Raw genomic sequence first — 23,488 nt, 5'->3', positions numbered from 1 at the left:
AGTCACGTGGCAGGGAGGTGTGTCTAAATATTATATTACTCTTATTATCATACACATATACATGTACGTCGGGACACGTTTATACACGTAGCTAGGTTCAGCTCAGCCACAGGTAAGTTTCTCGCCTATCCCTTTATAGGCTACAGATTTCGCCATGATATGGTTGAAACATTGCCGATGTGTCGTTAAGCCATAATCACTTATTTATTAATTCCTAAGCATAAGCAGCAAATATGACAATGACGCATTAGACAATAGTGAGCGGGACGTGATTCATAGAGTGATGGGTGTGCGAGGCCCAACCACGGTGCACTCAAGGAATGCAGGTTCAATTCTAGTCTTGGACCATGTATTTTTGTATTTCCGGACCCGCTCTCAACGTTCCCTCAGCACTTAGAGGCTAGAGCAAGGAAACAAGACTGGTTGGCCCGGTGTCGGTATTAAGTGGCTAAGTAGGATGTCATGTCTGGTGTCTCCAGCATAATACTTCAGTGACAGCAGCAATTTAGCGCATGAACTTGCACTCCCACTAGAAGACATAATGTGCTGACTGAAAATTTGTTAAGCATGAAGTAAAACCTCAAGCATACTTGCATACATACCTACATACATACATACATACACGGATAACCAAAACCTACAGCTAATGGTACTTGTCGCTGTCTCGGCTGGCGCTCAGTACCGAGAGGCTAGAGCAAAGAAACACCACTGCATGGCTGGTATGGTGTGGCAGCATAGACTCGCCTTGCCACAAAAGACAGTATAGATGTGCATACAAATTGGGCCTTTTTGTCGTCATATGACTCAAACATTAAGCATATGACGTATACAAGGAAAAGTTCGTAAGTACCTTGCCAAATTTGCGTGACAGATTCTAGATTTCAGCAATGTGCTGCGGCTTTACATAAAGAGGGTCCAGACGTATGTGTTCAGATCTACTCGGTTTCCTCCCACGATAATGCTGGCTGTTGTCGTATAAGTAAAATATTTTTGAGTGCTGCGTGAAACACCAAATTAATAAGTAAATCTGGATGCTCCGGCCCTCAGTGTTAAGATCCTCCAGCAACCTGCGGATGATCGTGGGTTTCCCCCGGACTCTTTTTCCTCCCAAAATAATGCATATAAGAGAAGCATTCTGAGTAAGGCGTAAAACACCAAATAAAAAAATAAATAAATAAATCTGGATGTTTGTTTAGCAGGTACACGTAGTTGTGAAACGTGACTGTTTCAGTGGATTTCCTGTGTTTGCGTATACTGAAAATGAACACTATGGATTTCATTTCGCGTGATCAAATCCAGCTCTAGCTGTTTCAGCTGCGGGTTTAAGTCAGAAGGTTTATCAGGTACCCGGTCAAGGTCGGTGGTTTTGTTCGGGCACTCGGGTTTCCTCCATCCCCAGCCTTGACCAATGTTATATAAATGGAAAAAAAAATTAAAACATGAATCAAATAGACGATTAAGTATTGATATAATCAAAATAAAACTGTGTGGACAGCTTTCTTGTAGAAGAGACCGTTATATGTTGACAAGAGCATATACCGTTGTAATCGACATTGACCCTAAACTGTGCTATCGAGTGTTTCCTTTTTTAGATGACTTGCTCATGTTACCTCTCTGTGACGGGTTTATTCTACTAAACTTCAACAACACGTATGTCTGCTTCTGCCTACCAGTTTGTTGCCTGCCAACAACAAAAATCTTGATTGTGACTGAAGTTAGTATTCCACATGCGCTCTTGGAAAAAATAATATGGTTCTGTAGTTTATGTATATATATATATATATATATATATATATATATATATATATATATATATATATATATGTATTCAACCAACAGCTCAAAAAGATGAAGGTGCTCGTTGCGTTGTGTGGGGCCCTAGTATTGGCCGAATCCTTCGGTCACGTGATAAGTACATCACCAGTGGACGAATGGAAGACGTTCAAAACAAACTACGGAAAGGTGTACGAAGGATCAGAGGACGACAAAAGGTAATTTCAAAAGTGTGAAAAAAAATAGGAGAGTTGATTTGTGAAATTTAGGTACGACTTGATGTTTTAGTCGGTGACAGTTTTGATAACTATATATAGAATCGAAACTTGAAAAATAACATCACAGGACAATATTCCAAAAACACATCTAAAAATATGTATCTTGTACGTGCCACTTACCTATGCATGGGGGCAGAGAAACTGTTGCGACCATGCTTCAACAGTAAAGAATTTTGCCCTTGTGCAAGATAGTATTGATTTATTATTTTAATCAAACACCTCGTAATATACCTCCTACGATTTTTGTTCCATCTGAAGTAAAATATGAGACCTCAAGTTGCATACATTGCAAGGTAACGCAAAATACCGTTGTGACGCGTACATGTACATGCATGTCAATGTACCGGTTTAGAGAAATAAAATTGCTCCATCTTTTGAGACACTTGTGAATGTTTTTGGCTGTTGGCATTAAACTCTTTTGTCATGTTTCGCTATGATGTTTAAAAGGAAAAGAACATTAAACCTGAAGTTAGCATCAGTACAGTTAAAATATTTTCAACTGCTTCTTTTTTTCACTGAATGACAATGGAAGTCAAATGGTTGATTTGTAAGGTGGACTTTATACACTTTGTAATACATGTCGTCAATGACGTCACACCGACTCTTCTATATCCCTAAAACACGAATTCAGAGTTGGAAGCTTTTTTATTTTCGTGCAGAGGCACACAGTAACTTAACGCATTTTTTTTTGATTAGTGTTTCACGCTGTACTCAAGAATATTTTACTTATACGACGGAGACTAGTTCGAATTATGATAGCAGGAAACCTGCGGAAACCCGCAACTTTTTGCAGGCTGCTGACAAACTTTCCCACAAACACTTCAGAAGAATGTCATTCAAACCGGAAGACAAATGTGTGGAACAGAATTGTGTGATCTCATTATCATTGTGGTCTGAAAAGCCTATCTCACAGTCAGAAATCTTGAACTCCATTCCATTCAGTGTATAAAATACGTAAATGTATTTTATACCAAAAAATATTATGGTCTTTGGTGATGCTTACTTCACATTCCATACTCCTTTTCCTTTAAAGATTTGCAGTCTACTATTTTTTCTTACAATATGTATTTACTTTGGATGGTAAATGTCATCTTCCTTGAAAACTATGGTTTGCTTTCCATTTGTAAAAATATGACCTTTGCCACAAGCACATGCGCATTCTTTACTCTCAATGAAAACATTTCCGGTTGCATCACATTTTAGTTAAACGGGGTGATTGACACACCGTGCAGTGATAACCACGCCCACCAAACCTGCCCCTGGTTGGAGTAATATGTCGGTCGTCAACAAATTTTGTTTCGTAAATGATCGAAGTAGTATTTCGACTGGCACTTATATTCGGTTGGTTTATTTGGATTTACAGCGGCGATTGGCCGATTTAACTAAGGTCTTACCTGGGTGTGGCTTTTTGTTCTGATTTTTACCCCTATAACTAGACATGCTAGATCCGGTGAAACACCTCATCTTAATTGGCTGGAGATGAGGTGAAATGTTAGCACCAAACGGAATTGTCGTTAAGCAATACACAAAGGGGCCAATCAGGTAGCTGTTCTCACTTCCCATATTTCTGAAAAAGATGTATTTAGTTATTTCATTGGTGTTTTACGCCGTACTCAAGAATATTTCACTTATACCACGGCGGCCAGCATTATGGTGGGAGGAAACCAGGCACAGCCCGGGGGGAAACCCACGACTGTCCGCAGGTTGCTGACAGACCTGTCCACGTAGGCTACAGCCGGCGAAGAAGCCAGCATGAGCTGGATTTGACCTGACAACGACAGCATTGGTGCCGGGCACGGAGGTCCCCTGAAAAGAATTTGATTGGGCTAAATACATGTGGAGATGAAGACATACATGTAGGTGTCACACCTTACGTCAACAAGATCTGTCCTCTTGTACGGCGAATAAGTCACATGCGTAGGTTTAATTGCTAACCATGAGTTATGGAAGATGTAAATGTAAACCTGTCAATGTCATCAAGATGTTTTCCAGCTTACAGATCAGGGCAAAAAAAGGTGAATAAGAGTACAGAAAAATCTTATACTTGTGTTGTTGTTGTTGTTGTTACATTAAATGGCCGAGAGCAACCCAGCAAACTGTAAGCAGAAAAATGCGACTGACCTAAATGTATCAAACTTAGGACAGAATAACACATACATGTGGAAATTTGTAACCTGTGGAAATTTGTAACCTGTGGAAATTTGTAACCTGTGGAAATTTGTAACACCTGCTATGAATGTGACCTCAATTCAGTGAATAACCAGCTTTTCACAATGAGCTTCTTAGGGGATCCCTCCTTACAGCACAGTTGGTAGAGCGTCCACTTCGCGAGCGGTAGATCCAGGGTAAGTCCTGGGTCAAGTCACACCTAAAACTTTGAAAGAAGAAATTGTAACTTCCTCGCTTGGCGTCCAGCATGAAGGGGATAGTGCAACGACTGCTTGACACGTATCGGTATAATGGCTCGGGCGGAGCGACTTATTTGCCTTCGGTAAGTCGTCTCACTGAAGCAGCACTAGATAAAAGAACGGTGAAAATCTGTCCAGTTACAAGGGGCACATTGTAGGCACCCTAAGGATTCCTTGGTCGTCATATGACTGAAAAATTGTTGAGTACGACGTTAAAACTCCAAGCACTCCGGGAAGGGGCCCACTGACGAACAAAAGGACAAACCCAATCTTTTCAACTGGCATACAGGTACAAGTTTTGTGATAGCCCTATGGTTTATATTAGGTGTTTGTTATATTATGTGACTCGTATCCTGTAAGTACGACTGTTTTGATTTTTTAAAATATTTTTCTCACAGGTATCAAATCTGGAAGCAAAATGTAGCGTTTATTAACCAACACAACAGTGAAGCCGATAAGGGACGTCACTCGTACAGACTGGGGGTCAACGCTTTCGCTGATATGGTAATTGACTTACACGATGGAAACTGAACAGGTTAAAAAACTTGATCGCTATTTAATGTCAGATTTGCTTATTTGTGTATATTACATGAGCAAAGTTCACCTGGCTTTTACACGGATCAATAAGGTGTAGATTGTGAAAATAGTTCACCTTGTAATGCAGTGATAAAGAAATATATATTGTATATATATATATTGCAAAAAAAGGTATTTAAACATTTTTTCACTGATTTATTCAATTATTCATTCACGCCCTACATCCAGACGCGGAAGGAGCACAAACGTCTTTTACGATATGGAGATCTATCGAACGCGCAGCATTTCTGTAAAGGGAAGCCTGATTACCGTCATGGCAAACTTCCCGAGAGCATGGACTGGCGCAGTTTGGGCTTCATTACACCAGTGAAAAACCAGGTAAAGACCTTCTCTGGCTGAGGTGGTGACGTCGCTGGCACGATGAAAATAGATCAGGCCCTTGGCCGATGAGGTCGTGTGCTCGAATCCATCTCTCAGTGCTTCGGCTTCAGGTTTGAGTGTTGAAGATTGCCAGGTATCTTACAAAGGGCGGCTGTTTACTCAGGGATCACCGGTTTCCTCGTCTCAAGAATTTAGAAACAATTCTATGTGCAAAATATATCTTCCCATGTGAATAAAAAAATCTGTTGAATAACTTTGTCGACGAATTATTTAATAAGCATAGACATTATAAGGTATAACTAATAAATTTGTAAACAATTTTGTTTGTAAAATATGTTTTCCTTTGTAAACAAAACAAATCTATTGAATGACTTTTTCGACGAATTTTTTAATAAGCATAGATACTATTAGGTATAACTCATAAATCTGTGAGCAATTCTGTTTGTAAAATATATTCTCCTTTGTGAGCAAAAAAATTTAAAATAAAAAAATCTATTGACGAACTATTGACGAACATGGATACAATGAGGTATATAGAAAACATGAAAAATCAAATCGCAGGTGAATAATAACCCACTGTAACTTAGGTCCACATTTCTTCACTATATAAAGACTAGTGTTGCATCCTTTGGGTCTTGACTGTCACCAACAGTCAAGAGACAACATTTCCACTGCGCTGGATATATTTAAACAATGTTATAATTGTTCTCGTTAAAATAAGATTTGTCATGCGAAAAAAAAAACGCTCCGTTTGAATAAAAAAAGTAATTGTATTGGGCAAAAATATTTTCTATGAAGAACAGATTGACTAAATTTGGCTAAAAATTGTTTCATATGCTGCTGTATTAGCAGGGTTACATGTATATAGAATACATAAACAATTTCATTGAAACTATTTCTTTAACATACACAGGGCCAGTGTGGCTCCCCTTGGGCATTTGCGGTAACCGGGTCAGTCGAGGCTAGACACGCCATGTACTGCTCCCCACATCAACTCGTGTCTCTTTCAGAGCAAAACCTGATGGACTGTTCCGACAAGTATGGTGAGTCTTTTGTTTACTTGAAGCTAGTTCGAAATGAAGGCAAATTATCTCCGACAAATAGCCGTGGAAGTTGTTCTGTCTGTGTGTATGGCCATTTTTTAATATGAGTAGTTGGCTTGACTATGAGTCTAAGTACAAGACAGCAATGGCCTTTTGAACTTGTTAATACATTATACTAGAATTTGCTTAAAGGGATACGGAGTGGACGCTAACTGGCTGATCTGAGAGACAGGAAAGTCTATACGGTAGCTATTCCTAGGCTGAGCTTTAGGTATGGCACATTTACAGTATTCAAGCCTTTTTGTAGGTTTTAACCCAAGAAATCCTATCTCATCTGTAAGCGAATAAATGGCGATTCGGTTTCTTTTTAATTCAAAGTTTATTTGTGTCATTGCACGTCACGATAACTACACGTAAAATGTTACCGTCTGTCCCAGATAAACAATGACCGAAGTCATCGTCTGTCCCCGCAGTCACAATTAAAAAAAAAAAACAACAAATATGTTGACAGGTAATTACGGTTGTAATGGTGGGTATATGGACACCTCATTTGAATACATCAGGGAAAACGGTGGTATAGATACGGAGGCGTCGTATCCTTACGAAGCAAAGGTTAGTATCTTGGATTTTGAAAATAGATGAGTTTCAAGTTTGAACTTTTTGTCCCCAGAAGAAAGAACTGTTCTTCTGTATTATGTGGATGGTTAAAATATTACGACAGCCCTTGTTGACATTGGTTTACAGACCACGTCTCTCGCTGTGTGCCCCAGGCAGAAATGACACCTCGTTCCTTCAGCAACTGTCTAAGTTCACTAAATTACAGCTCCTTGATTTTCGTTATCATAGGTATACACTAATTACATTTTATATAGTAAATGTGGTCAAATATAGGAGCCTGATAAGTTTGGAAAATCACATTCAAAACACCCCTATATAATACAATTCTGAAGACACGAGGCTGCAATATTTGTAACGTAATGCAGATAGATATTTCCCCCCCTAATTTAACACTGACTGATTAGTATATACATTGAAATTGACATTTAACTGTAAAAGCTGTTAAAGATTGTATTCATACACACAAAATTCATACAAAATGGGCGATGAAAATTCCGAACGGAAAACACCGATGTCGAAATCATGCATGCTTTGACATGAGAACAAGAAATAGAAAAGAAAGAAAAAGAAACATTCCCAGCGATAGTGCTTAGCATTTACACAGTTTTCCAATAAGTCCAGCTTCTTATTTGTTGATATGTTTTAATTTTTTATATTTAACTGAATTTAAGCGTACCCAAGACTTCTTCACTTATACGACGGCGGCCATCTTTATGGTGTGAAGAAACCGGGCTAAATCCACGCCCATCCGCGGGTTGCTGACAGACTTTCCCTCGTACTACCGGAGAGGAAGCCAGCATGAGCTATAGATTTGAACTTACATCGACCGCAGTCAGCCTTCTCAGTGCTGCTAATGATCATCCTAAAATACCGTTAACTATGGAAGCCGATAGAGGACATCTCGCTACCTGGCCACCTGGACCTTTCTAGTAGAGGGCGAGGGCAGCGAGGTAACGAGGTAACGAAGTGGCAAGGTAGCGATGCGAGGTAGTCAGGTAGCGAGGGGATTTTTTGTTTGGGTGGGGGGGGGGAATATATACGGATCCATTTTCCTTCCATCATTGTCCGTCCTATTAATCTTGACAACGCCATATTTCAGTTGGTTGGTGGTTTGAATCTGAAATTTGATTTCCAAAATAAAGGATCTCGGATGGTAAGACGGGCAACTGGTCTGAGTGCACCTGAAGAAGCAAAAATGACTATAGATGTGAGTGACAACTGCAGAGTGACATTTGGCGTTTTTGATCGAGAGAGCGTGGTTTAGCCGGGTTGTTACTACGCATCCATATCTTTTATGGTCATATAATACGTAAGGATGATTCAACCAGGTTGTATACTTCCGATTGGAACGCCGTACTCAAGAATTTTTCACCTATACGACGGTAGCCAACATTATGGTGGGAGGAAACCAAGCAGAGCCCGATGAAAACCTACGACCACCCGTAAGTTGCTGAAAGAATTTTCTGTGTACAACCAGAGTGGAGGCAGGTCAGAGTTAGTCTTAAACTCACAGTGACCGCATTGGAGAAATGAGTCATTACGCCACACTAGCGCGCCAACCTTCTCGATCGCTGAAATTTGAGTGACGTAATGTTGAGTGATGTAAAACTTAATAAGGCACCAAGGTGCAAGAATCCAACTGTGTGGTGTATGACTCAGCCTGACACTAAGGTGATTATAATAACCTCGTTACCCTCTGTCTTGCTACCTCGCGAAGCAGCGAGGTAGCGAGGTAGCGATGCGAAGGAACCCTATATTAGAAAGGTCGTGGTAGCATGGTAACGACATGTCCTCTATCGGCTTCCATAGTTAAACCTTCTACAGACGATAAAGTGTTGTTCTCGACATCTTTATTAGGATGGCAAATGTCGATTCAACCCTAATACTATCGGGGCTAAAATTCGCGGATGTGTGGACTTGCCCAAGGGCAACGAGACCGCTCTACAGATCATTGTCTACACGAACGGCCCAGTGACCATCGGTATGAACGCTGGCGCTCCTTCGATGGAGTTCTACAAGTCGGGTAAGTCGTCCGTATAAAATGAACAACATGTCCACTTGTTAGATCATGCATAACTTTTACTCGAACCCTTTTTGAAAAATGAATATTTTATGAAAAATCTGAAAACCACATATATGCAGAATCTATCAGTCTTTCTTCATTTATTTAATTTTTTTTTAATTGTTGTTTAAGCATTAGTTCCAGACTTTTTCACTTTTACTACCGGCGGAAATTTTATTGGTGGAGAAGGCAATGTATTCCGGGAATAAACCACTGACTTTCGGCATGTTAGTGACAAAATTGACTCCGTGTAACGTAGGCCTGCATGTATAGATATGCAGACGTGATTGGTGGAAGATAAGTGGTCTTCAATGAGCGGTGCCACAAAGACCTCGCGAACAATGACAAGTGAAGGGTATGGGACACAAGCTCCCCGTTCAACGCCGGGTTTGAACTGGCACCGCGCAATTCTGGTATTTACTAAGCAAACCAGTATTTAATATAATCAAGACGTACAGCACAGAGAGTAAAACCAGAGCAGCATGGACGGCTCTGATTGATGGCAAATGGTCACACGTTAGCGGTGAAATACGTTTTCTTTGTCAACTTACCTCAGTTAGAGTTTTAGTCTAACCATTAATATTATTCATTAATTGCTTTTAAACTCAACCACTCAGAAAACAACTTAAATTGTGAATGGTACGTTCGTTTTGTTTGTACATCATCCGTGTGCAATTTTATACACATCCCAAAGGAAATTATTTTAATTGCAGCTGTGTTTAAATTTCTGACTTAAGTGTTAAGTCGTTTGTTAAATAAATGGGCCCCGACAGTTGGAAGGTAAGCACCTTCAATGCTGTAAATGCCGCCTGCATTTCCAGGTATATACGACGATCCACAGTGTACCTCGACGGACATCAATCATGCGGCCTTGGTCGTTGGCTACGGAGTAATGGACGGCAAGAAATACTGGATTGTCAAAAATAGGTATTTGTTTCTTTCTTTGCGTGTATTTCCTTCCCTAGCTGTGACAATCAGATCTGTAAGTTTCTTCGTCTGTCTGTCGGTCGGTAGGTTTGACCGTCGGTCACAGTTTTATGTCGTGTTTAAAGATGATCATTCGCTTAACGACAGGTCTTAGTGCAAGGCGACATTGAATTTTTGGTGGATGATGGAGCTATTTGCAAGTTGCTCTTGTTTAACTTCTTAATTCATATAATTCATATGAATAATGAATTAATAATTCATCTCCACGATAACAGCACTAGTGAAATGCACCTCACGTCTGTCAGCTGTGAAGTCTTACTCTTACACAGTGGGCTCTACTTCATATTATTCAATAATAAAAAATAACAAACATCCATCTAAATTAATTTGCTGTATCCTTAACACTAATTTTCTTGTCTTTTAGCTGGGGTACTGGCTGGGGCATGAAGGGGTACATCCTCATAGCGCGTGACCACGGTAACCTATGTGGAGTGGCAAGCCTCGCGAGTTATCCCGAGATGTTGTGCGATTTCTAAAATGGTGGTTGCTCTGTAAAATAGTGAACTGTTTTAAATTATGTATTTATGAATGGCATTCTCCCTTGTACAGGTATATTGAAAAATAAAATAACTCATGTATGTACTGGAAGGCTTTGGTTTTATGACGAGTTAAAAAAAATGCCCATAATTTGGTATGACTTCCTGTGACTCAAGAATGTTTCACTTGGATAATGGCTGTCAGGTTTATCGGTTAATAAACCTTCGACCTCTGATATCTCTTTGAAAGATTATCGTTCTTTGCAGGAGCGGTAGATCCAGGATCAATCCTGGGTCGAGTCACACCTAAGACTTTAAAAAAGAGAGTTGTAACTTCCTCGCTTGGCGTTGAGAATGAAAGGGATAGTGCAACAGTTGGTTGACACGTACCAGTGTAATGACTTGTGCGGGGCGGCTTACTTGCCTTCGGTAAGTCGTCTCAGTGAAGCAGCACTAGATAAAAGAGCGGTGGAAATCCACCCTGCAACAAGAAGGCATATCACATACACCCTAAGGATTCCTTCGTTGTTACGTGACTGAAAAATTGTTGAGTACGACGTTAAACCCCAAGCACTTACTCACTCACTCACTATCGTTCTTGAGTTTTAAGTTATGTAAGCCGGATGAGGTCACAGGTGTCCTGGAACCGCGTATTTCAATACGCGTGGGTGAGAATTCGAGAGGGGAGATAAACAAAACCCGCCTAGGTGCTTATCGTGCCAGCACGACGCAGTGACACAGGAGACTCTCAACAATGCGGCGACGTTAAATCCCAAGCCTGCATAGATACTAATGCGATCCAGCTCATGCCGGCTTACTTTCCGGCCGTATATGTAAAGCTCTTGGGGCAATATGCGGATGGCCGTGGGTTTTCACCGGGCTCTGCCCGATTCCACCCATCATAATGCTGTCGTATAAGCGAAAAATTCTTGAGTACGGCGTAAAACACCAATAAAGTAATTAAACAAATGAACGAAAAGGGCGCTGTTGTTTTCGTAAAAAAATCGCGCAGCTTTTGTTCGTCCTAACAGCAGCTTTAATGACAGGAGTCGAGGACTATAGAATGCGAGAAACCGGGCAATATTATAAAGCACTACTTTGACGAGTTCTTTTCTCTCGAAAGCACTTTGGCATAATGTAGATGCATGTGCGTCAAAACGTAGCCCGGAAAGCTTGGCTCCAATTCCGCCGTATTCGTAGCGTAGTTGCACTAAAATATACTGCCGTTCACACAAACCTTAGGTATTTGCTCAACACGTTAGCTTTTGCTTTTAGTATAACCTATTTCTGCAAAATAGGTCAGACCCACAACCCGACATACCCCCAGACGTTTTAGTCGAAATTGAAACAGCGAGAATTGGATTCAAACAAAGCCATTGCACTGGTCAAGGGCCGCTCCCCGATGCTTAAGGTGTCTGAGCCAGCGAGGCCCCCTTTTACAACGAGCACTTGATATATAGGAAAACACGTCATATTTGAGGGAAACCGATGGTGATCAACGAACGCGGGGCTGCACAAATGTCCACACAGGCGTCGTCAGCCGTTTCAGGAAGTAAAAAGAGCATATATCTATCCATATACTCTCTATTGAAATGTTAAATCAATGGGTTTAAACATCTATCATGTGTATCTCTGAAGAAATGGTGGCGTCATTTAAACGCCATAAGCGAGAAAGCCATTGCTCATATATCAAACCGCTCTACACCCGCAGACAGAGAATACCCTGGCCTGCAGTTTAGTACAAACTAATTTCGACCAATAGCGAGCTCCAAAACTTTCTAACGAAGTCAATGGTATTAACACACTGGTTGAAACTAGGGTTGGCCTACATGCATTTTAAGTCTTGCAACTATTCGTTTGTTCGTTTTATAGAAAAAGACGGAAAAGTTTCTTCCTTAAAATTTAATATAACCGCCAAACCACTTGACTTTAATAAATCTGAACTGCTCCTCGCTCGTTCAAGACCACGGGAACATTGCTGCAGAATGTTACGTCAATCCCTTAAATGGTCGGGCTGTAGCTGGCTCACAACATTTATAAAAAAAAATAATCCGAACGACAAAAATAGTTGACCCCTAATACTGCACACTTTATAAAATTATTGCTCCAAGTTTCGCCCCTTAACGAAGGGTTTTAACCGGCACTATGATTATTAAAAAGCGTGCTGTTTTGCCTACCCCAGACAGGCACGACGATTTCTTAGAGCCATAAATCTCACCATATTCATATCATTGAAAATGTTATGAATACGCTGATAAACTCCAAACATATATTAAACTAAACCTTATAAACAATACTTTGCATCGTCCTGTTATAGGTCATAAGTATCAGGACCACGTGGTTTGAGTCATGTGATAGTGGGCGTGTCCGAATAGGTGCTTACGTTATCACTCAGGGCTATACACTTGCTACCACTAAGTTCACACCTATAAACCGATAACATACAGGTAAGATATGTAAGTTGATACACAGAATAAGCGCCATAACATATATATATATATATGAAACTGTAACAAAGCACAGCTAGGTCTATTTTTTTATTTATGGATTTCTTTATTTATTTATTTGAATGCTGTTTAACACCAAAGTAAACGACTTTTGAATCATTCATACTATAGCAGGTAGTTTTATTGGTACTGGAGAGTCAGGTTTAAACCAACTACCTCTGGCAAGTTGTTAGCGGACATTCTAACATTTTACGTGCAGTTGTGCACACCATATTGGTGGAAAACAATTGGTGTTCAGTGAATCTTAGATCGCGCAAACAGCCACACGTGCGCTGTAGACCGCTTTTTGTGGCAAAGGACGCATGAACCGACTTATAGACTTACTTACTTTGTTCGTTATATGGGTTGAAGTTGCATTGCGCAGTATTTGAACATAGTACGTGGGTGTGTCGAAGGTGCAGAAATACAACTGGTGACGTCACACTAGTATGCTAAAGACACCAGTTACCATGTATGACTGATCACAGTGTCATCTTGCACTGACCCTAGGTTCAACACTACTTGTTGGGCGCCAAGTAAAAAAAAACTACCAATTTATTTGATTGCCAATTTTAAAATCTTATTTTTGACACTTGTCAAAATTGAACCTAGATCTTAACATTCTGATAAGATCACTCACCGGTATCTACCCACCCACTTGCTTTGACATTATAAATCTCACACCAATAAATATACTGTAAGAACAATTTAAGTCTATGTCAGATCAAGTTGCAGAGCATCCCTGGTACCACACAGTTTACAAGAGTTTGATAGAGCGTCTGGAGAACTCCCTGGCGGAGGGGCCGTTCCTTGGCTGCTTTTTTTTTCATTTGACACTTGTTTAAGCATACAATATCCAATACATTTTCAGTTCTACAATGACTGTCTACAATGAGAACAAGTAGTGTTGAACCTAGGGTCAGTGCAAGATGACACTGTGATCAGTCATACGTAGTAACTGGTGTCTTTAGCATTGCATGCTAGTGTGACGTCACCAGTTGTATTTCTGCACCTTTGACACACCCACGTACTATGTTCAAAATACTGTGCAATGCAACTTCAACCCATATAACGAACAAAGTAAGTAAGTATATAAGTCGGTTCATGCGTCCTTTGCCACAAAAAGCGGTCTACAGCGCACGTGTGGCTGTTTGCGCGATCTAAGATTCACTGAACATCAATTGTTTTCCACCAATATGGTGTGCACAACTGCACGTAAAATGTTAGAATGTCCGCTAGCTACTTGCCAGAGGTGGTTGGTTTAAACCTGGCTCTCCAGTACCAATAAAACTACCTACTGTAGTATGAATGATTCAAAAATCGTTTATTTTGGTGTTAAACAGCATTCAAAAAAGTAAATAAAGAAATCCATGAATAAAAAATAGATCTACCTGTGCATTGAGTCTTCGGTATGATATTTCAGTGGCCGCAGCATTTTGCGTTAGGGTGTTAAAACGATGATGTTAGTGAAGTCTAATTTGCTACCTGATTTCCTCTCGTGAATTTATATATATACTGTTCGCTAAGAACAACAGTTCGCCTGAGCGCCTGTCATACAGCAGAGAACCAACTGGACAGGAGATGCAGAATTGATTTATCAATTATTTTCACTATTCAGCCCGCCATGTGCTGCGAAACATTTTGCGGGACTAAGTTCTGTTACAGACAGATTCATGATTTAGTTTGTCTTGCTACCAGTCAGTAACCAGTTTTACATGTCTCGTGATTAAGAAAACCTGAAATACCCCTGGTGATGAAGGAACTTGTGGCTTTCTGTGGGGCCTTGCTATTGGTTCAGTGTCTTGGTCACGTGGTCGGAGATTCACAAGAAGAAGAATGGGAGAAGTTCAAAGCAAACTACGGAAAAGTGTACATAGGAACCGAAGACGATAAAAGGTAACTGTGTATTGGTTGAAAACTCTGTGGTTGGCTGTATTGGGAAATATTAAAAAAAAAAACAATTCCGACAAGGTTCTGAGCTATACCTTCTCTTGATACAAACATTTTAATGTTTATTAGCATGTGAAAAGTTGTCTCAATAATAGCTTAAGGTATTAAATTATTACACTAACCAAGCCGTTTTTCCATGTTTCTTGATATATTTATCTATTTGACTGGTGTTTACATAGAACCCAAGAGTATTTCACTTATATGACGGCAGTCAGCACTATGGTGGAAGGAAATCGAGCCCAGCCTGGGGAAAACCCTCGACTGTTGCTGTAGCCCTTCCCACGTACAACGGAAGAGGAAGTCATCATGAGCTGGACTAATCCGCATTCAAGAAGTATTTCTATTGTAGTAGAAAAGCTCTAGATCTTTTCAAAAGAAGAATAGATTGTTGGCCCACCTTTGACAGGTCAGTCCTACATGGAACATTTTGTAAACAGCACTCACACAATAATTTTTATTTTTATTTTCAATCATAGATTTTTCTGTTCGCGGTTATCTCTTATACATTTCGTAAATACTTTGTCATTACGTTTTTCCCAAAGGCACCAGATTTGGAAGACGAATCTGGCGTATATCAACCGTCACAACAAAGAGGCAGACAAGGGGCGTCACTCATACCGCCTGGGAGTGAACACATATGCTGACATGGTATGAAACGACGCTATATATGTACTCAAAAAGTATTTTACGGAAGGGATGTTTCATTACCTGTAAGAAAAGTCCAAAGCTGGGAAACAAAGTGCACAGCACCCACCACAATGGACCAACGAGGGTACATTGTAAAAAGATTGGATACAATTACATGGATTGGAACTGTTGTTGAATATCGCGCATATTTTGATTAAGTGATAGATTTTATTTGTTACCCGTTTGATGCAGGTGATGGAGGATTTTTGTGGCTTGTGTAGTTGTAGCTGGAACTTAACTTTTTGTAACACATCGGTGTGATGGATTTGGTACTGAAGAGGTTATAATTATTCTCAATCTGATACCTGTTAGTAGGTCTACCTGTTCCAGAAGATACTGAAATGTCAAAACAATTCATTCTGCCTTAAACTTACCTCATCAGCATTCTTAACGTCTGTGTGTGTGGACGGCGGGTGTGTGTGTGGAGAGGGGCGGAGGGGGGATTTTTTTTCTTACCTGGGGGATAGTCTTGCTGTTCTTTCGGGGTAATTTTTGTAACACCTGACTGCATATTAACCACATTATTTACTTGCTAAATTTATGGAATAAATCACTTTTTTCTTTTACTAGACCAGGAAAGAGCGTGACATTCTCTTAAGAAATGGAGAACTATCTGAGGCTGCGGATTACTGTAAAGGAAAACCTGATTACCGTCATGGTAAACTTCCGGAGAGCATGGATTGGAGGAGCTTCGGATTTGTCACACCAGTAAAAAGTCAGGTAAGAATCTTTACCATGATTGATTACACATGATGGTGGGAGCATAAGGGAATTTGGCATGTTGTGTTATGCTCCTCTACAAATAGAAACGTTGTCAAGAAGGACCCAGGTTGTAGACAAAGGCTCATTCTCATCTGGGTTGGCCAAAGCACCTTCAACGTATACTCAAGAGAGATTAAATAATGAATACATATAATATGCTTTGGTTTTTTATACTCTTCTTCAATATAGTAGGATGGAGATGAGGGCCTACGTGTACAAGAGGGTTAGCACGCCAGCGCGGGGCAATGCCGGAGGAGCCTCTCACCAGTGAGGCCACTCTGAGGTCAAGTCCACCTCATGTTGGCTTCCTCTCCGGCCGTACGTCAGGAGGTCTTCCAACAACCTGCATATGGTCGTGGGTTTCCACCGGGCTATGCCCGGTTTCTTTCACCATAATGATTTCCGCGTAAAACCCCAATGAGATAAATTAATAAGTAAATAAATAAGTAAATAAATGAATAAATACTCACAATAGTTGTGGATTTTGCAGCTCGTGTTTCTTAAATGTTTCTCAGTACGTCTGAATAAATGTAAATGAATAAGGACAGTTTATGCTGTGCCATGGTAAGTATTAAAACACACCAAATCCCATGCAGGGGTTTTACAAGACGGTTAAGTCGACCTGGTTAGGAACCTGTGCCTCAAAACAGACATTCGTGTTCCAGGGGTCAACCAATATGGACTTCCCAGGTCAATAATGACAAGGTTAATTCCCATAAGGACAGAATCCACCACTGAAATAACCAAGGAAGTACATAAAGTACGAAATTAGGACAGCATAATGCATAGCCATTTCGAAACTTTGCATTGAAATGTACACTTTCCAGACAACTGGCTGATCAAATCATGAACAGAACTCGCCTATAAGTATGCCCTTCTCTTCATGAGGTATGAAGCAGTGTTTTTTTTATATACGTTATTTATCAAAAAGAATATAAATTATTTACACAGCGAGTAAAACCAGAGCGCCGAGGACAGTGCGATAGTTAGGCTGCGTCTAAGTTAAGTATTTATTTTATCTGTTCATGTAACGCCTTAAGTAGTGTGAAATTACACGCCCACCAGCACCAAGCTATTGGATATTAATTCATCTAGCTCATTTATATGAAATACACACAAAAAAGTAATGTGTTAATTTTAACGGAAAATCTGTTGCCTGAGTGATAATCGCATACTATTATGTTATTGTAGAAGATCGAACTGTTAAATAAAAGTTTATATATTTATTCATTTGATCGGTGTTTTACTCCATACGCAAGAATATTTCACTTATACGACAGCGGCTAGCATTATGGTGGTGTAAAACGGGCAGAGCCCTGGGGAAACCCACGTCCATCCGCAGGTTGCTGTCAGACCTTCACAAGTACGCCCGGAGAGGAAGCCAGCATGAGCTGGACTTGAACTTACAGCGTCCGCATTGGTGAGCGGCTTCTGGGTCATTACGCCGCGCTGGCGCGCTAAACAAGTGAGCCACCGAGGCCCCCTGTTAAATATAACACACATGTTCTATTACTTCAATATTCTATGAGACTAACCGTATATTATGTTGAATATGGCACAATATAGTGTTGTAATAACACAATACATTCTAGCACTACTCAGACATCATATTTTCTGTTAAAATAGCAGATTAATTCTTTGAGTGTAACTAATCCATATATCAAATAACAGTTTGTTACTTGTTGCTTTGCTTGCAACATGTTTCAGAGAAATTTCATAATGAAACCAAAAGCAGCTAACTGAAGAATAGGCACTCTGAAGCTGTTCGAATGTGTCTGCTTTACTCTTGCAGTTGAGTCAAGATCAAAATAAATACTTGGAAAGTAAAACATATTTGTCTTCGCCCATTTTAGGGTATGTGCGGCTCCCCTTGGGCGTTTGCCGCCATAGGAGCAATCGAGTCCCGGAATGCTATATACTGTTCTCCTCATCAACTTGTTTCACTCTCAGAACAAAACCTGGTAGACTGTTCTGGCAAATATGGTAAGTTAGATCGACATATGTTTTGTTGGTTATGATGGTCAACAGAATTATCTGAGCTAATCCACTGTATTATGACGGATGCCTTACAAACCATAGCAGAAATACGAATTCTAAACTTGCAAACATATGACAAATCTGATCACATAGAAATTCACACATGACACTTCCAATAAAAATATTTTTCTGGTTAATGTTGATTTTCAAACTGAAAACACAGTGCTTGATTTAAACGAAAAAATGAGGTTTCCTTTTTTTTTTTAAATCGAGAGTGGGTTATTACTAAACAACCATCTGTTCTATGGGTATAGACTTTGTTCTCGCCACAATATGGCTGAAATATTGCCGATGTGGCGTTAAGACATAATCATTCATTCATTCATTCATTCGTTCATTTTATGGCTGTATAACTTTTATGGGTGTTTCGACCAAAGTTTATACTTATGATTAGGGAATTTGCAGGATTGTGCTGGGGTTTTGAGATTTGTGCCTTCTTATTATACCTCCCTGGGGTCGATTCTTCGCCTTACCCTACCGGCTTCTTTGGTGCACAGCGTCGATCAAGCCTGGCGTCGTTTTAAAAGAAGCTCCAAGGAAAGCACATGCCGTCCGAATTACCGTTTGACGTTATTCTGCGGGTTAAAATCTGAGTGAATCGTGGAATTTCTGTGGCGTCTTGAGAATGACATGAGGCACCATTTAACCGAAAAAATAAATGGATATATATTTTTTACTATCACTATTTAAGATTCCAAATTTCTGACCTATCAGTCAAATGTTAACATCTACAAGTTTGTCTGATATGTTGCCATGGTAATTAGAATTGGTTCTTTGTTTTGTTCTTAGGTAATTACGGCTGTAATGGCGGTCTTATGGATTCGTCCTATGGTTACATCATGGACAACGGTGGAGTTGACACCGGGGCGTCCTATCCATATGAGGGAAAGGTAAGTAACTCTGTCTTTGAAGCTTCGGTGACGTTAGTGTAAGCTTGTTTCCGTCACCATGTGCAGTTGTCTCCCCATAGTTTGAAACTACACAAAAAAGAGCGGATTTCTTGGTGATGGTTTCACGAAGAAATTTTCGGCCATACTGTAGGAAAAGCTTCTGTTGGTTCTGGGCTTGCCTGGGTGTGTCATTATCAGAAATTTTTCCAGATTTACTGTTAGAGTTTTTGGTTCGTTTCAGAGCACAGAAAAAGTGAAAATGCATAGTTCCTCCTAGAGGTCCGTTTTTTTTGTAACCATTTGATGTAAACCAGTCCGTGCTAGTTAAAACTTACCTTTGCAAACATTTCTATTGGCGACATCAACATGGTTCATAAACTCCACTTTACAATTGGACACCTTACATTACAATTTACCACATTACGATTGGACACCTTATATCACAATTTAACACATTACGATTGGACACCTTACATTACAATTGAACACCTTACAATTGGACATCCTCTCCGGCCGTATGTGGGAAGGACTGACAGCAACCTACGGATGGTCGCGGGTTTCCCCCGGGCTCTGCCCGGTTACCTTCCACCATGATGTTGGCCGCTGTCGTATAAGTGAAATATTTTTGAGTACGGCGTAAAACATCAATCAATCAATCAAATAGATAAATAAATAAATAAATAGATAAATAAATAAATAAATAAATAAATAAATAAATAAATAAATAAATAAATAAATAAATAAATAAATAAATACAATTGGAAGCCTTGCTATTGGACACCTTACATTACAGTCGGACTCCTTACAATTGGACATTTTACAATTCGACACCTTACATTACAATTCGACACCTTACGTTACAATTCGATATCTTACATTACAATTCGACAGCTTGCAATCGGACATCTCATTTAATCCAGTGAAAATATCTACGAAGAATAGGTAAAAGTATTTTTAAATACAGAATTCAGTGGTATCTCTCCTGCAGTTTTTGCGTGTAGATATCAGGTGTGTGACAAGCTTGGGGGTTGTTTAAGCATTGCCTTTTTCAGTCGAAGGACATCACTTGTAGATATAACCCTGCCCGAAGTCGTTTAAGTGAAACATCCTTGAGTACGGCATAAAGCATCAATTAGATAGATAAATAAATAAATGACGTGTAGTCGTAACCGAAAATTGAAAGAGTCGTTCTAACCGTGGATGTGGATTTATCTGTTATGTAGGATGACAAATGCCGCTTCAACCCAAACACAATTGGAGCTGATATTCGGGGGTGTGTGGATCTCCCCAAGGGTAACGAGACCGCCTTACAGATAATCCTCTTCACGGGCGGACCAGTGGCAGTGGGTATTCACAGCGCTGTGCCCTCTTTCGAGTTTTACAAATCTGGTAAGTTGTACAAAGTTAAAGGGCAATGAAGAGAAGCAGAGTTATCCACCCAATGAGCAGAAAAAGCTACATTTAGTCACAAACAGGGAATAGAAGAGAGAATTTGGCAAGTAGTGTGTTGTGAGGCGTGAGTGGAAGGGAGACATGAGAAGTAGCCGGAAATAAGTAATAAAGAGAAGCAGAGTTAACCACCAAGTGAACAGAAGGTGAGAGGAAAAAGCTACATTTAGTCACAAACGGGGAAGAGAGAGAGATAGATTGGCAAGTAGTGTGTTGTGAGGCGTGAGTGGAAGGGAGACATGAAAAGTAGCCGGAAATGCTTAATGTAGAGAAATGAGGGGACATTAGAAGCATGAGTTGAAGAGAGAACAGAGAAGTAGCCAGAAATAAGTAATAGAGAGAAATAAGGAACAGAAGCAAATAAGGAGTTGTAGGGCCTGAGTGGGATAAATGAGAAGTAGCCGGAAATGAGCAATAGAGAGAAATGAGGATAAGAGAAAAGGAAGGTGTCACAAATTGATCGTGTGGTAGAATCACAGCTGTCCACGCATGTGCCGTGGATACACTGTAACAAGTAATCGCGCGATGAATCGCGAGAGGTTGGCTGTGAGCGAAGAATGGTGAACAGTGAATTGAGGTGTGGAGTGAATGTACAGAGGTAAGGAATAGACAGGAGTAGGCAGTAATATAATTAGTAATTAGGTGTTGGAATCAAAATGAGCAGACACGAAATTTGTGGAGTAGGCAGAAACACGGCGTCGAAATAAATGCCAACAAGTCTAGCGTGTAGAGAAAGTAACATGAGTTAAAGAGAAAGATACAAATACAAATAATCTCGCCATTATCTGGCATCATTACATTTCTTTTAGATGCGTTCTTGAATTGAATGAAATGCATTTAAGATTTGGACTCTAAAATGGGTTTTTAGGCCACGTTAATTGTGTATTGAGCCCAGACGACATCACATCCTTCTCCTTTTCGCTTTAAATTATGTACCAAAATTAATATTTATGTGTATTTCTGTACACGGAAAAATCTGTTTCAGACAAGTATTGTTAGTAGCCATACGAACAGAACAAGAAGCCTTTCGTATATCAGGATTGTCTACGTTAGAATACATAGATATGCATTTAATTCTTTTCTGGGAATTTTAATCAATAATTGCAAATGTTTTCAGACACAGTTTTCAATCAGTAGGGCGTATGAATGCTGATGAAGGCTCATTTCTCTTGGCTTCGCCTTTAATGATGTTTAATAAGAAAAAAAATGATGGTGACGTTTTCAGGTGTTTACGATGATCCAAAATGTACCCCAAATCAGTTGGATCATGCTGCTTTGGTTGTGGGGTATGGTGTGATGGACGGCAAGAAATACTGGATCGTCAAAAACAGGTATGAAAGCGACAGATTGACTGATTGATTGACTCAAGTTTATTTATTTATTAGATTAATGTTTTATTTACATATTTATTTGATTTGCGTTTTACTCCGTACTCATGAATATATCATTTATACGACGACAGCCAGCATTATGCTTGGGGGAAACCGGTAGAGCCCGGGGGAAACCCTCGACCGTCCGCATGTTTCTGACAGACCTTGCCATGTACGGCCGGAGAGGAAGCCAGCATGAGCTGGACTTGAACTCACAGCGACCCGATACGATATGAGCTTGATTTTACATCTAATACATTTCAAGCAAAAGGTCCGTTGTACATGTAAGATGGATAGAAATGCACATGTTAAGAATGGCTACACCGGAGATGTTTGCCAAAAGTCCATATTGGCCAATCATGTAACATCTTCTCTGTTTATCACAAATGATTCAAATCATTGCCGTTCAGAAAATATCATTACCTTTATTTTTACGGTGTTAAAATGATTTGAAATTTATAAATTATAAAATGTATACGGATGAATCTGATATTTTATGAAGTGAAATTATTTTATGTATTTTATACTGAAGAACAGCAAAATCCTGTCGAGCATTGGCATTATATAAAATGCTCTAAATGTATTTTGGAAAGTGTAAATTAAAATTTCACTTTTTTAAATTCTAAAAAAAAAATGGAACAGCAATGCCACTGTTATATAGTATTTATTTATTTGATTGGTGCTTAACGTCGTAATCAATATTATTTCACTTATACGACGGCATCCTACATGATGGTTGAAAAAAACCCCACAGGGCCCAAGGAACCCTTCTTAGAATTGAGATATAATTATATTAATATCTCATATTATATTATCTTATAAGATATTATATTATCTTAAATGGTGGACTATCATATCATCAAATTAGTTTTTGGTACTGTATTTATCAGACGAATTAATTATTTAGACTTTTTTTGATAAATTGTTTCCCACTTAAATTATTCGGTGAGAAAAACAACTACTGACATTTTGCAGATTTGTAGGTTATGCAAAAAGTATTTTTTAAGATAATTATTGTATCTATTTATTATTTATTTATTTAATTCATTGGTTGTTGATAAGTGTCACCCTAATACATGTAAGTACTTTACCCATATGACGGTGGTTAGGGCCCATATGCTTTGGGAACTGGCATAACCGGAGGCAAGCATTTCGGTGGCAGTCGACTATACTGTTGATATAGCAATGGTATAACCGCCTGTGATGACTGATCTCGCGAGTTCGAATCCATCTATCGCTAATTGGGCTGTGACTGCCAGAAAGTGTGTTAAATACCTGGGAGGTGGTGTACTCC

General features: G+C 39.6%; 2 protein-coding genes across 2 annotated transcripts; both read left to right on the top strand.

Annotated features, from left to right (window-relative positions):
* Position 1: 1 nt before the first annotated feature.
* On the top strand, positions 2 to 10,633 carry LOC135462756 (procathepsin L-like). Its single transcript, XM_064739998.1, has 9 exons — positions 2 to 112; positions 1,840 to 1,991; positions 4,858 to 4,963; positions 5,225 to 5,374; positions 6,291 to 6,420; positions 6,932 to 7,032; positions 8,896 to 9,061; positions 9,922 to 10,027; positions 10,452 to 10,633. Exons 2-9 carry the CDS (start codon positions 1,849 to 1,851, stop codon positions 10,561 to 10,563), a joined length of 1,014 nt encoding a protein of 337 aa, XP_064596068.1. The 5' UTR covers positions 2 to 112; positions 1,840 to 1,848; the 3' UTR covers positions 10,564 to 10,633.
* Positions 10,634 to 12,999: 2,366 nt separating this feature from the next.
* LOC135462450 (procathepsin L-like) lies at positions 13,000 to 20,793 on the top strand. The gene is made up of 7 exons (XM_064739678.1): positions 13,000 to 13,010; positions 14,781 to 14,945; positions 15,542 to 15,647; positions 16,257 to 16,406; positions 18,302 to 18,431; positions 19,275 to 19,375; positions 20,599 to 20,793. The coding sequence occupies exons 2-7, from the start codon at positions 14,803 to 14,805 to the stop codon at positions 20,791 to 20,793; spliced, it is 825 nt and encodes a 274-aa protein (XP_064595748.1). The 5' UTR covers positions 13,000 to 13,010; positions 14,781 to 14,802.
* Positions 20,794 to 23,488: the final 2,695 nt, after the last annotated feature.

Source organism: Liolophura sinensis, chromosome 2 (genome assembly GCF_032854445.1).
Source record: "Liolophura sinensis isolate JHLJ2023 chromosome 2, CUHK_Ljap_v2, whole genome shotgun sequence".
In the NCBI taxonomy this organism is placed as follows: Eukaryota; Metazoa; Mollusca; class Polyplacophora; order Chitonida; family Chitonidae; genus Liolophura; species Liolophura sinensis.
This window is presented reverse-complemented; position numbering and strand designations above follow the sequence as displayed.